The sequence below is a fragment of the Amaranthus tricolor genome, chromosome 2, assembly GCF_026212465.1.
Source record: "Amaranthus tricolor cultivar Red isolate AtriRed21 chromosome 2, ASM2621246v1, whole genome shotgun sequence".
NCBI classification, from domain to species: domain Eukaryota; kingdom Viridiplantae; phylum Streptophyta; class Magnoliopsida; order Caryophyllales; family Amaranthaceae; genus Amaranthus; species Amaranthus tricolor.
In genome coordinates this window covers 38,652,363-38,666,714 of record NC_080048.1, presented here as the reverse complement: position 1 = coordinate 38,666,714, position 14,352 = coordinate 38,652,363, and the positions used below count along the sequence as shown (strand labels likewise).

The 14,352-nt window shown below is 32.4% G+C and overlaps 1 protein-coding gene across 4 annotated transcripts; it reads right to left on the bottom strand.

Annotated features, from left to right (window-relative positions):
* Positions 1-144: 144 nt before the first annotated feature.
* On the bottom strand, positions 145-13,774 carry LOC130801980 (zinc finger CCCH domain-containing protein 13). Of its 4 annotated transcripts, none has more exons than XM_057665946.1 (12): positions 13,328-13,466; positions 11,407-12,018; positions 11,196-11,306; positions 11,027-11,057; positions 10,421-10,556; positions 10,223-10,279; positions 6,199-6,296; positions 6,015-6,086; positions 5,190-5,374; positions 2,125-2,306; positions 630-827; positions 145-459 (listed from the first exon to the last, which is right to left on the bottom strand). In XM_057665946.1, the coding sequence occupies exons 2-12, from the start codon at positions 11,429-11,431 to the stop codon at positions 391-393; spliced, it is 1,164 nt and encodes a 387-aa protein (XP_057521929.1). In that variant the 5' UTR covers positions 11,432-12,018; positions 13,328-13,466; the 3' UTR covers positions 145-390. The 4 variants fall into 4 exon arrangements, with proteins under 4 accessions (XP_057521929.1, XP_057521928.1, XP_057521925.1 ...); XM_057665945.1 differs by having other exon boundaries at positions 11,407-12,015; XM_057665942.1 differs by lacking the exon at positions 11,407-12,018 and having other exon boundaries at positions 13,328-13,774.
* Between the last annotated feature and the right edge of the window lie 578 nt (positions 13,775-14,352).

Genomic DNA, 14,352 nt, shown 5'->3' with positions numbered 1-14,352 from the left:
GTATAGTGTTATTTTCCCAAGCTTTCCAAAAATAAGTTCCAACTTCCATGAAACAAATTAAAAGAATACATAAATTATATCGGATATTTTTTTATTTAGTATGTATCTCGATCATCATCGTCGTATCCAGTGTATCTCGACCGATACGTTAATTCGATTTATTTTAATGCTCAATCAATTTTTGAGACAACCAACGACTCGAAGTAGAAACTTAGCAAAGCAGATGCAACAGCTGAGTTTTAAACTGCATAAATTCATGAAAGTATCTTGATAATCCCTGGTTTAACAAATGACCCAAGTTCACATTTTTGTAGAAAACCTAATCAATTGAAAGACTGAGCAAAAAGGCTATCAGCTGTACCAATAATAAACCTTGTACTAAACTAGCATTTACACTATATCTACTTCTTCGAATTCTTCAAGCTCATCCGTATCAATGTTCTCGTCATCATCCTTATACTGCGTTCAAGAAACATCGGTAAGGAACTTGAGTCATTACGACGACTGATATTAGTAGAGATCAAGTCGTACACAAGTGTTTCATGCCGTATGAAAGAGAGAGCCGAGCAAGGAAATGAAGAAAACCTAACTTAGAATTCCAAACGTCAAATTAACATAGATGAACCAACCTGACGGTAATTATTTTGTGATCCGCTAAGCAGAGGTGGTGGTGGAGGTAATGGCAAGTCGTTCGTAATATTTTTAGGACTTTCTTCCATCTCGGGGTGGTCCTCTTCTGGTTCAACTTGTTCATTAAAATCGTCGCTTGCATGAGCAGCCATACAGGTTGGTGGCATCGCTAGGGTTGTATCTGAAGATTTCGCCTGCTGATAATACAAGACACAGGAGAAATTCCTACGGTGAAAATTTGAGGAAAATTCTGAACCACTGTCACATGATTGACTAATCTACTTGCGAATCGGGAATCAAAATAAGCGAATTATGGTCGGTTTTGGGTTATTTTAGAATCATTTTGAGCGAATTGCGAATTCGAAAAGCGAATTAACCGGCGAAACTATTCGAAACACAAGCACAAAGTACGAAATTTTGCTCGAAAGTAGTACTAGCACTTCACTTTGCAAGCTATAAAGGAAGGCCAAGACAAAATTATCCAAACCCAAACTTTTCCCAAAACCAGGTCCTACATGGAATTAACCTGATCTGGGTGATCCTAAACAAAACCCGAAAAAGATCGACTCGTGCATGGAAATGAAAATTCACAATGAGCTTATCGTCAATCGACCAAAACATAATGCAACATTACAACAACCAAATGGAACCTCAACCACGTTAACTTGAAACAAAGTTGATCTAAAGAACCCATTTGCAAGTCTACACAAAAGTTTCATTACCTTTAAGCGATCCTAATCCTTTAAGCTCAACATGCAAAGCAACATTATACGGCTCAATCCTCAAGAGTAGCTAGCCTAGTTTAACTAAAATGGTGATTTATTCCACAATCCCATTTGTGTAAACATAGACTCGCTTATAGGTAATGAAACTTTTGCGTAGACTTGAATACAAGTAGATAGTATAAACCAATTATTCTTGCATGAGAGCTACCTTATAATCCCATGTTAAATACAATATAGTGGCAAAGAAAAAAAAATTGACACAATACAATAGAGCACATTCATGATTTTAAATTTCTTTATTTTGTAACTATGTTATAAATCATAACAAATGCATGAAAATAAATTGATCTTCTAACTAAATCCCACAATTATTCTTTAATCATTCACCAAGACTCTATAAAGATAAAATCATACTCTCTCCTATCCACTACTATTGTCCATTTGGTTTTTGCATGTTTGCAAATGCACATATTCAATTATAAATATCACGAATCGTGTTTAATTAAAAATTATAAAATACTAATGTTTATAAAAATTACATCGAAATGAATCAAACAAAATCCCACTTGAATATGTTTTAACTTATAAAATAAGAATAAAATACAAAACAAAAGTGATTGATGAATGGTATAAAAAACTAAATGGGACAACAATAGCGAATAGGGGGGAGTATAAGTTTATCTGCTTCCACCAAAACAAAAGGGAGAAAAGAATACACATTCTGAAAGGCCACGAGGTAAAAGAAAACGAGAAAAAGAAAAGTTAATACCTTATCCAAAGAACCAAAGTTCTTAGAAGTACGATTACGTCGTTTGGGCTTTCTTTCATCAGATGATCTTGCAATGTCTTTTCTTTTGTTCCCAATTTCAGCTTCTTGATGACCATCAACGTGCACAAGTGAATTTCTCTTAGGACTCATCACCCCAGCTACATGTAGTGTTGTTAAATATTCTGTAATTGTAAACTATTAATCCTTTTGCATAATGCTTGCATGAACAATGCTTCATATACAACTATTCATTCCATTAATCCAAGTGGCTCTCATCTAGGGTGGGGTTTAGAGGGTCAGATTTACACAACTTTATATTTGTTAGTGATAAGTGATAACAAAGAGGTTGTTTCTGATTAACCTAGGTAGCAAACATCAACGACAACTTTACATAAATAAGAAGTTCAAATAATTAATAAGCCGTTTTGCTATAATATACTATAACTTAAAATCAAAAAACTATAAATCTTTGACCCTCGTATGAACGGACATTTCGTTAGTGCATAACCACGCAAACATTCGTTTTGGATTATATCGTATGATGAGGGAATAGGAGGGCTAGGTGAGAATTCAGAGAAAAGTGGTACTTGCTCCAACTGAGAAAAAACCTGATTGGCTAATTCTCCATACCCTTCCGAGTATTAAACAAGCTTCATTAATAACTTTGTTATATTTGTTCTAGAGATGTCCAAAGTATGTAACATTGTAACTAAATATACATAATCCCAGATGCAATGCAATATTTTACGTCAACTTAATCACCAAGATACTATAGAGTTAAATTATGCCAACTCTTATCATGTTAATAAGGGATTATATTCACTTAATATTTGGAAAGGATTCAGTAAACAATCATATCTTTATGATAATTCTAATTAAGCTCAACGTCAAAAACGACTAATGTAACCTTCAATAATTAAAAATTGAGATTGAGACCATACGAATTGCACCTTTCAAACAAAGCTTTCTACACAATGTGCAATATTAAAGAAGATAAGATTTTGGATTCCTTCTTGTGTAACTACAAAAATCATATCCTACTTCAAAACATAGAGAAATATTAAACAGCTACACATTTAACAACAAAACTAATCAAACAACAAAATAATGTCCAAGTCTTAACTTGAACATATGAAGTATCCTACATTAGCCAAAACAAATCAACGAAAAGATCGTCGATGACAATAATTATACTTTATTTGGACCTATCTAATACCAATCTAAAGATTACAACTACAAAAATCAATTCCAATGTTCATGCATACTTAGCTTTAAAAAAGCGCACCACAAGTAGGGGGCTCAAGAAAAATCGCACTTCTTAATCTAAGTTCAATGATATACAAAAGGCGTGCACTTTCGTGCGCTTTTTGCTCTTTTTTGCACTTTTGTATTTTCCTTATAACTTTCTTAAATTTTTCATCTTTCAACTTTCCTTTTTAATTTATTTGTCTTCCTCCTTCTAAATTTGTTTTTTTGTATTCTCTTATGGGTTTTTCATTTTTCTCTCTTCTTTTTGTAACAATTAGACATAAAAAAATTTAAAAAAAAATCTAGATTTAGGTACGCTCTTGTGTTAATTTTGCAATAATAACGAATCTTTTAGATCTTTGATGCAAATATGAAATAAATAATATAAGTTTTTGATTATCAAAAATGTTTCAGATTAATTTTATAAGCATTTGATTTGAGCCAAAAGTCGTGTGTCGCCTATGAAAAACTCGCGCTTTTGCCTTGCGCCTTGCATCTTTTAAATATAATATATATATATATATATACACACACACACACACAATAACACAAGTGAGAACCATCCTTATATGAGAACCGTGAGAACCAATCTGCCTCACAAAAACATGTTACTTTTTTACTAAAAAGGTTTTAACTTTAGGCAAAAAGGTGTTACTTTTTTTTGGAGAAAAAAAGATGATACTTTTAGGCAAATAAGTGTTACTTTAAGAAAATATTCTGAAAAAAACTCACAAAAACGTGTACTTTTTACATAAAAAGATGTTACTTTTCGAAAAAAATGTGTTACTTTGTATTTACATTTTTTTTATGAAAGTAACACCTTTTCACTAAAAAGTACCAGATTTTTTTAAAAACAAAAGTAACACATTTTCTATGAAAAAGTAACACATCTTTATCGGTGAGATTGGTTCTCACGGTTCTCATATAAGCTTGGTTCTATATATGTATAGTCTCCTCCTTTATTCATTTTTATCTATTGTCATATGCTCATTGAAATTTTATTTCTTCATGTCGTTCTCTACTCCATGACATCTTCAGTCTGCCTCTTGCTCTTACGAGCTCCCAATCTTGTACTTTTCTAATTCGTAGATTCCAATGTTCTTAGACATGCTAACAAACAACTTACTCTCATTCCGTCTTCATTGTGTGTGCCTCTATATTTAGAGTTATATCCTTCAAATATGACCACTCATCCTTCTTGATATCTTAATTTTAGAAGGGGGAGGCACACCAAGGTGTAGAAGGGAGTTGAAGCGTAAGCAAGGCAAAAGTGTGGGCTTCTGAAAGGTGTAATGCATGATTTTTAAATAATTTTAAGGCATATTTAATACTCAAAACAATATGAGATTCAAACCATTGATGCATAAAAGATCTAAAACATTCGTTATCAAGGCACTAAGCCACTAATAAAGTGTAAAACGGCACAAGGAACCAAAGATATCAACATGAAGAAGATAGTAGATATCCCAACAAGTGACATTTAAATTTTTCAAAAGCCATTATGTAGAATTGTTCTTTGTCTAATTATTATAACATTCTTGTTAAAGAAGAAGATAGAAACAATAAGATGGAATATATAAGGAACCAAAGAAAAAGCAAAAAAAATAACAACATGAAGAAAAGAAAAGAAAAAATCCACAAGAAAGAAGTTATAAGAAGATAGTAGATATCCCAAAATGTGACATTTAAATTTTTCAAAAGCCATTAGAGAAGTATTTGCAAGCAATATGTTCAAATAAAGTATATAGCATTAATAGGTATATACTTTATAATATATAAAAGGAACATAGTGATTCCAGTATTGATGACGCACTTACCAGGTTTGGACCTTTGTGAGACTTCCATGCTATTTTGTAATGTTTTCCTTGCAAAAGCAAGGCCCTCTGATTCTAGAGAATCTTCATCCATAATAATATCGACATTCAACTTATCTTCATTGGCAGCAATTGGTACAGCATCATTACGAAGCTCCCCTAACAGCTGGTCAAGTCGAACCTGTGACCTAAATCAACAAAAGTAAGTAAGAACACTAAATCTTAGTGACAGCGGAAACAAGAATTTATTCATATAGTCGACCACCCTGTAGGATCTATATTCTACAAAACAAAAGGCAAAAACCCCACTAAAAAACATTGATGATCAATATATATATATATATATATATATAAAGAAGTTCCACTGAGAATCATCCTTATATGAGAACCGTGAGAACCAATCTGCCTGATAGAAAAGTGTTGCTTTTTTACTAAAAAGTGTTACTTTTTTATTAAAACAAAAGATGATACTTTAGGCAAATAAGTGTTACTTTAAGAAAAAAAAATTCTGAAAAAAAACTCACGAAAAGGTGTAACTTTTTACATAAAAAAGTGTTACTTTTCGAAAAACGTGTTATTTTGTATTTATATTTTTTTTTCTGAAAGTAACACTTTTTTGCAAAATAGTACCAAATTTTTTTAAAAACAAAAGTAACATTTTTTTGTGCAAAAGTAACACCTTTTCTGTGAACAAGTAACACGTTTTTGTCGGAGAGATTAGTTCTCACGGTTCTCAATTCTCATATAAACTTGAGTCTCACTGGAACTTGACCCTATATATATATATATACACATACACACCATATATACACGTGTGAACACACTTGCCTTTTCATATCATCTTGCAGACGAGAGTGATGAACGTGTGCCCTAATGAGCTTCTTTATCATCGAATTGACTCTGTACATACACCATCAAAAGATGAAATTCATACCCAATATTATACACTCATTACTCAGAAAGGAAAAACAAAAATAGTAAAGTGTAGTCAGAAAGAAAGATCAATAGTAACCTTTTATACTTGTCCTTTTCTTGAGAGAGTTGGGCCTCAAGATCACTAACCCTAGAAGATAGGCTACCTGCTTCTTGTACCTTTTCTTCCAATTCAATCTATGAGCAACAAATTAATGCTTAGCAGCTAAACTGCATAATTAAAATAAGGCATCAAATTATTAATAGTAGTACTAGCTAACTAGAGATTTAAGATCCCAAATCCTCAAAGATGATAAATGCTTCTTGTACAGTGGTACTTTCTCATAGTCATAGAATTAGTAGTATTAAAAGTAATAGTAGTAGTATTAGTACCATGGAATAAAAATGAGGTCGTTACATTACGTAATGTCGCTTTATAGCGGACTTCAAACTAACCTAACCGAACAACCCCGTTATCATAGAGTCAAATTCAAAACCAGTATATGGTGTTATTCCAATATATTATCCATTAGAAGCGTATTAGGTTCAAAAAAACCTAATTTTGGTTCAAGAAAACTTGAATCACTACGATAAAATGAATTTTTTCAAGTTAAAAATTCACATATCAATGTCCACGAAACAAGTCGTAACACTGCGACGCGTCGCGTCTGCACATTGTGAGTCCCATAACCGCAATCGAGACAACTTCCAGATTTTTTCTATGAGTGGTATATTTTTTCTATGAGTGGTATTGTCTAGTAGTGACGTCATATCTAAAACCACAAATATAATTCTTTGACACAGATGGAAAAGTTAGTTATGCAATAAAAGAAGCCAAGATACAAAGTCATATACTAAATTTTTCCCCTTCCATTTTATTACCTAAATGTCACATTTGTTAATGATACCAAAAAGATTGTTTACGATTAACCCTATGTAGCAAACATCATGTGTAATTTCACATAAACAAAAAGTGCACATGTTTTAATTAGCCTTCTAAGTTCTAATATATAGAGGATTACAATCAGAAACCAAAGAACTATAATCCATTGGCCACCTAAAATCTATCATCCACCAGATAACATATTAAGCTAAAAGAATTAAAGCCCAAATGACACTTCCAAAACCAAGCAATGAAGACTTTCACCTTAATATTTCAGTTTTCCATAACAATTCTTTAGAACTAAAACATAAATAGTTAAAGAGGCATATCTAAGAAAAAAGTTTAGCCTAGTAGAATCATTCACCTTACACCAAAGAAAACGCGTCATGTGATGATATTACTAGGAAATTTGCACAAATTTGGATATCTAAAAGACCATTTAGAACAATAACTACTTGGTGATCCAATATTTAAAGTAATATGTAGATTAAAGGAAAGATGGGGTAAAAGCTTCACCTTCATGTCTCCAAAAACCAATAATCAGATTCAGATTGTTACTAGTTTTTTAGGCCCACATTTTTTTCGATTGATTTATCCATCCATAACCTCTAATCTCCAAAACTCAAGGAATAAACAGATCAGATATTCCAGAAACACTAGTTTAAACCCTTGTATACAAAATCGAAACACCTAGCCATAAACAAAATTATTTTTTATCATCCAAAACACTAAAAGAAACTAAAAAATCTTGAACACCAATTTCTAACTAAATCCCAAACTCACTGAAGTCTCAGAAGCCTGGGTTTCTAGAGATTCAAATCAATTAAGCCCATCGCGTTTGAGATTCTTGATCAGTAGACCAACAGGATCTGAATCTAGGTCAATGAAACCTTGGATTCGAACTAGGTCCAAATCATATGTTATTAAACCTAGGGCCTGCTAATCTCTATCCATCAACCCACTAAACTTTCTTACAAAAAAACATACGCAATTACATGTAAACATATCCCACAACCACCTAAATAACTAATAAATGTAACCTATGACAAGTAAAAATTCAATACATACACATATCTGATTCAAAACTAGACTAATTACCTCTAAATGCCCACCCTAAGGGTGTGCTCTTATAGGTTTTCTAAACATAGCTCATTCAAACTTATTAGAACTTAATATAATACTCCCTTTTATTCACTATTATTGTCTTATTTGGTGTTTGCACGTTTGTCAATGCGTATGTTCAATCCTAATATCTCTAATTGTTCATAATTAAAAATTAGTTTGAAATTTGAAAAATTTACATTGAGATGAATCAAACAAAATCACACTTGACTATGTTTTGATTTACAAATGAACAATAAAATAAAAAATTTAAGAGTCACAGATAAATAGTATCAAAAAACCAAATGGGACAATAATAGTGAATAGGAGGTAATCAATTTCTTTTACAGAAAATAAGTCGGAATAAGCAATAAATAATTGAGACTAAATCTAATTAAATATTTGTCATGCATGCCACCATTTTGATGAAAAAAATGTACAAAATTTTATACAATACTAAGCAAAACTAAATTTAAATCATTAGTAAAGCAGTCATAGTGCAAAAACAAGGCCGCAGCACCATATCGCAACTATATTGTAAAGGCTTTTGAGTTTAACACGACCGAAATACAAGCAGCATTGACCACGAAATCATATGTATTGGTCGTGAAATTCGTTTTGTGGCCGAGACCGTATTTTTGCACTATGAAAGCAGTTGAAACATTCAACTTCGAAATTTTGAATAACAGAGGCATTTTTAATTTGAGAAGTCAAACAGGAATAATTTTTTTGGGTCAATTAAGATTATTATAATTCGCAATGAAGCAAGTTCAGTGAAAGCAAATGTGAGGTAGTTATAAGCAAGGTGGAAAATGGGACAAGTAAGCTTTCAAATCAACCACATACCTACTATACACAAACGGTATGAATCAAATTCCACACTTGCCAACCAACTCCCAATAACACACCCAAACCTAAACACATGGTTTAAATCCGCACATTATAACCATTTGCTATCCCTGAATTATCAATAATAGTTCCTCCACATATTACATACGCAAACTCAATAGCCTTATTTATGTTTAAGTTAACTTATTAACCTGGATCAAAGGTAATTTTGGTAAACGAACTTATTTTTAGTAAACTTATTTTTAGAGACTTGCGTCTAGGATCAAATCACATTTAACCTAGCCTATTTCCATATCTATTCTCCAACATTAACAAACGCCTGGATTAAAAGGAACAAACCTTCAACAAAGGTTCAACCTTCACACACAAAATACCAAATGATGAAGACTACTGACAATATTAAGATTAACAAAAACATTTCGTATCGTTCAATGAAAGCAGAAGGAATACACTAGATGATGCCCCTAATATCATCAGAAGCTTGAAATGATAATCTACTATGTGACTCGACAATTGCTTAAGATATAATTCAATACTAGAATAATACTATTACATTTAGTAGCACTCTAAAAGTTTGCATCCTCCGACTAATGGAAACTAATGGGAGAAAGTCGTATGTAAGAGTAGCCTTATTGCCACAAAACTACAAATTAATGGAAGAAAAATGAGTTCAAAGCTATTAAAGGACTTGAGGCGCATGGAGTTGCTCTTTAAAATGAAACACAATACTATTAGTGCATAATTGTCACCCTCATTAATCACTCTAAATAGATCTAAATCTGAAAAATTCTCTCTCATTAGTTTAAACTTCTCCACTTCTTCCTCTACATTTCATCTCTTCAATCTCTTCCCAATACATCATTTAGAAATGAAAAATCTCAGTTATACGCTTTATACTAAAAAACATTCCCCCTCTAGTCTCCACCAAATCAATGAGCATTCATAATACGATATTTTTAGACAAGATAGTAATTGTTGTGACAATTAACATGGATATATAATTCAAACAAAAGAAAAAACATGATGCACACAACAATGGAATAGTTCCTCCATATATTTATACTTGCAACACTTCCCCAAAAAGCTCTCACGTTTAACGAAGAAATTTAAGACTTAAGATATAGAGGAAGTAATATAGACTAGGATAAATAACATAAGAATCTGGCAACAAATAACCAAGGCATCCCAGCAATGAACTAAGAAACTATTATACTTGAACACCAAAAGAAAGCAAAAAAAAAAAATAAATAAATAAATAAAATCAATTGAAGTGACTCAAGTTGAAACTAACCTCCAAATGACTTTTTTTGTTAAGTAACACATTAACATCACATTGTACTTGCTTCGCCTGCAAGAGTTTTAAAACCATGCCATATGAATATGAATTAAAAAAAAAAAGTTTATGAATCATGAATAAAAGAAAGCTCCCAAAAAAGGAAAACAAAAACAGTAAAGAAAGCAGATAGATGGCGAGTAGAGCTTTTAATACCTCATCCTTAAAGACTTTGCTGGAGTTCGAGACTACTTGTTTTTCGTCCTTCATGCTATCTGTTGTTTCATCTGGACTTTTGAATCCCCCAGAAGAATCATTTGCATTGTTCATTTGCTCATGTGTCCTTAATTTTCTAAAATTAAAATATATTATGAAATTAATTGACCATCTAAATAGATTGGAACTGGAAACAGGATACAAATGTCATAAAGTGAGTAGGATTTCTGATTTGCATTAGAAACTTAAAGCCAAAGAAGAGGAAAATCATCTAATACAACCTTGTATTAAGGCTATTTACTCCTAACCACCACATTTGATCCCATACAATGGTAGAGGCACATAAAGATAGAGAAAACAAAAGGTGGCAAGTGTGAAACATTTGCACATATTTTTAAAATGTTCAACTCAACACACTATAAGAGGCAATGAATTCCCGTAATAGATAGAAGTTAGAACATATGCTATATTGCATCACCAACGTTTTTTGCACAAGTTGAACTCATCACCATATTGAACATCTAGAAATCATTACCAAATAAATAGATAGTACAGATGCTATATTACTCAAGACCAGATAAGAGGTAAAGAGATCCCAAAAATCACCTTGTTTGACTTGGTTGTGAAGGACTAACTCCTGCAAATGACAGGGCAATCGAAAGATAAGTCAAAGCAGTATCCACAAAAACACGGCATCACCAATCAATCATCAAAAAATATGATTGTCTACTTCAAAATTACCAATATGAAAGAAATCAAACAAATGCATGCTTACTTTCATATGCATATGAATTCTTTGAATCTCTTCCAAAGGAACGTCTACGGAGTGGAGAATGTTTCCTGTCAAGCTTACTTCTCAAGTCGTTGTCCCCATAAATTCGCCTATCTAGCATTTTAGAAATATAAAACTCTTAATGCAGATTTTGTGAATACAAGAATCCTTCTGATCAGAAAATTTTCCATCAACTGTGGCAAAGCAACCTTACCCTCCCAAAGAACGATGAGTAACATAATAATGAACAGAAATAGTGTCCTTGCATTGACAATGGTGTCACAGATACATCACCAGCATAAACGAATACACAAATAGACACTTGAGTTTGAGCTTAAAGCTGTTTATGAAGCAGACATGTGACACATCAAGGAAGTAATTCATAAAGGAGAGACGAATGATCATCTCCTGGAGAAGCAAGCTAAACAATCAGCATGGCAGATTTCTCCCAGGTGCCATATTTAAGGCAAAAATAACAAAGATATCAGACTACTTCATCCCCTGATGGAACCATGTTGCTCCAAGGTAAAGGTAATACTTAAAGAGCTCAATGAAATCATATTATGGGAATAATAAACTCTCCGGACAACAAAATGGCAGAGCCTAATAGGGGAGCATTCCAAAAAAATTCCAGATTGAGGGAGTAAACAAAATTACTGCCCTTCAAAAATCACTCTGTTATGCACGACCAAGGAAGAATAAAATCTCATCCATAAATCAAATCCATGATCAACCATAGCCATGAAAAATTCAGCAACATACTTTCGGACAAGTTGAGCATAAAACCATCAGCTTATAATCATTCAACTACCAACAGCTGTTCCTGCTAAGTAATAGGACACTTCTTAAGATAATACATTAAAAAAATATCTCCAAAAAGAGACTTAATCAATCCAAGGGCACCCACATATGAAGATAAACCTGTGTCATTTTTTTCCCAATAAGTAGGATAGAAAAGAGAACTTTTTCATAATATGATTTAAAGCCAAGAGGGTACAATCAGGTCACCAATATACAATCTTCAAAAAGATCCATGGGAGAAAATAAATCATTCATTAGCAAGAGCCTAATAAGCTGCTCATAGACGCATCAAAACAACAAAATAAACGGAAAACTAAGTTCACATGTTTAGTATCATTCCATTGGCTCACCATATCCTGGCTAAGAAACTAATTTTGACAAACGACTGTTGTTATTAATAGTTGACGAACCTGTATAGTTGTATAAGCTAATACTTCTGTTTATGATTCACTACACCAAGTGTTGCAAACCTGCTATTCGTTTATTTTAAGTTAATAAAAGTACCTTTCTAGTTTACATATGCACTCTGCAAGGGTAAGGCTATGACAAACTTGTGGCAATTTTTCATTTAAAGGTTTCGCACTAAGTAATTAGTATCGCTACTTATCCTTCCCAACTGCAAGCAACATTAAAGGTCATGGCCCATGGGATAATGGTATGATGTGGGTTCATTTAACTATTCACAAACTCTTTTTTTCATAGATAAGGTTGCATTTTCCAATATTTGACATCTTAAACATGCTTAATAGGAAGCCACCAAATAACATTGAAATGTATGTTTTACAAAGGATAAGATTGCGCATAAGCCCCTTAATGACATTAGGTTTTTTAACAAGGATAAGGTTGTGTGTCCGATATTCAACATCTTAAGTTCTTAACCCTAACTAGTTGGAAGCCGCTTAATGACATTGGGTTTTTTAGAAGAATTACGCATCCTAACCCTATTTTGCCCAGTTGGAAGCCACTTAATAACATTGGGAATTTTTTTTACAAGGATAAGGTTAGAAGTATCCGATATTTCACATCTTAACCCTCTTGTTCAGAGTCACTTAATGACATTAATGGTGTTCACATATGGCAAAATATACATCTTGCACCAGAAAAACACAAAACTAGCAGTAAAAGCTTGAATGTGCAACTGCAAACTAATTAAGGATTCATAAAGATGAAGCATACCCATCAAATTGTAATGAATTCAAATCAATGACTAATCTAAAACTAAAAAAAATAAAATGTTAACGAAACTAGGCAAATTAAAACAAACCATCGTCCAGCAAGACAATAACCAAAATAAAAAATAAGAAAGAATAAAAAACTATAAACAATAGAATTACCGGTGAAATAACCCTGAAAGCGTCGAAGCTCGGAATCGCCATGGGCAAAGGTGCAAAATTCCCTTTCACAATGACCCCTTTGATAAAGGACACAAAGTTTTGTCTTGAAGTGCTTTTTTTCCGCCATAATTAATTGGAAATTGGAATTCCTCTCAGATCGCAAATTATTGAAAGATTACTTAACGCTTAACACTATAATCCTCGCAAAAATGAATTCACATTCATATACGATAAAAATAAAATTGATTTTTCAATATCGAAATTGGAAACTGGAATTCCTCTCAGATTGCAAGCAACAAAGAAATAAGTGAGAAAGAGAGCGTAAAGATTGAATTGTTCATATGCGGCATACATGAGGAGAAACAAGGCTCGAAAGTGTAGTAGGTTACCATCTAGGCTCTTGAGGATCATCAATCCATTCTTTACCAATGACAAAATTTATTGATTTATAGCTTTGTTTATTCAAATGGGGTTGGACGAGACGGTCTTATAATATGATGGTTAATTTGGGCCGATTTAATTTGTGTGTGCAAAAATATGGGTATTTTTTTATTATGCGGGTATTCTTCAATTTTGATCTTAAAGTATCAATTTTGACCTTATCAATTTTAAAAATTGATATCTTTAAGGTCAAAATTGATAAATGCCCAGAAAATTAAAATGTTGTTACGCGCACGTAAAATGGGCCGGCCCATACTTTGTCTTAACTTGCAACAGTCTGTCAAGTTTTGTATTATTTATTTTTGAAGTTTTCTCTTTCATACTCTCCAAAAAAAATTCTCCTTTATAACATTATTTTATTTTATAATTTAGGGAATTTTATGTGTTGGCCCTGAATTTTCGTTTTTCCCTCGTAGTAACGAACATTTTTTAATCCATGTGGTGACTTTTAGTTTCCAATTTTTTCACATGTTAGATGAAAAATGAAGTGTTTTTGTTAATTATATGCTATTTTTTCTAAACACTGATTTTTTTCAAAAAATAGATGTTGCGATTACCCTAATTGACCACATATTTTGTAATTT

Coding starts and splice junctions, on each gene's coding strand:
- LOC130801980 (XM_057665942.1), bottom strand. CDS start 13,454: ATGGCGGAAAAAAAGCACTTCAAGACAAAACTTTGTGTCCTTTATCAA. Junction 11,307..13,327: donor CTTTCAGGGTTATTTCACCG/GTAATTCTATTG, acceptor CTAAAATGCTAG/ATAGGCGAATTTATGGGGAC. Junction 2,307..5,189: donor CTCACAAAGGTCCAAACCTG/GTAAGTGCGTCA, acceptor TTACAATTACAG/AATATTTAACAACACTACAT.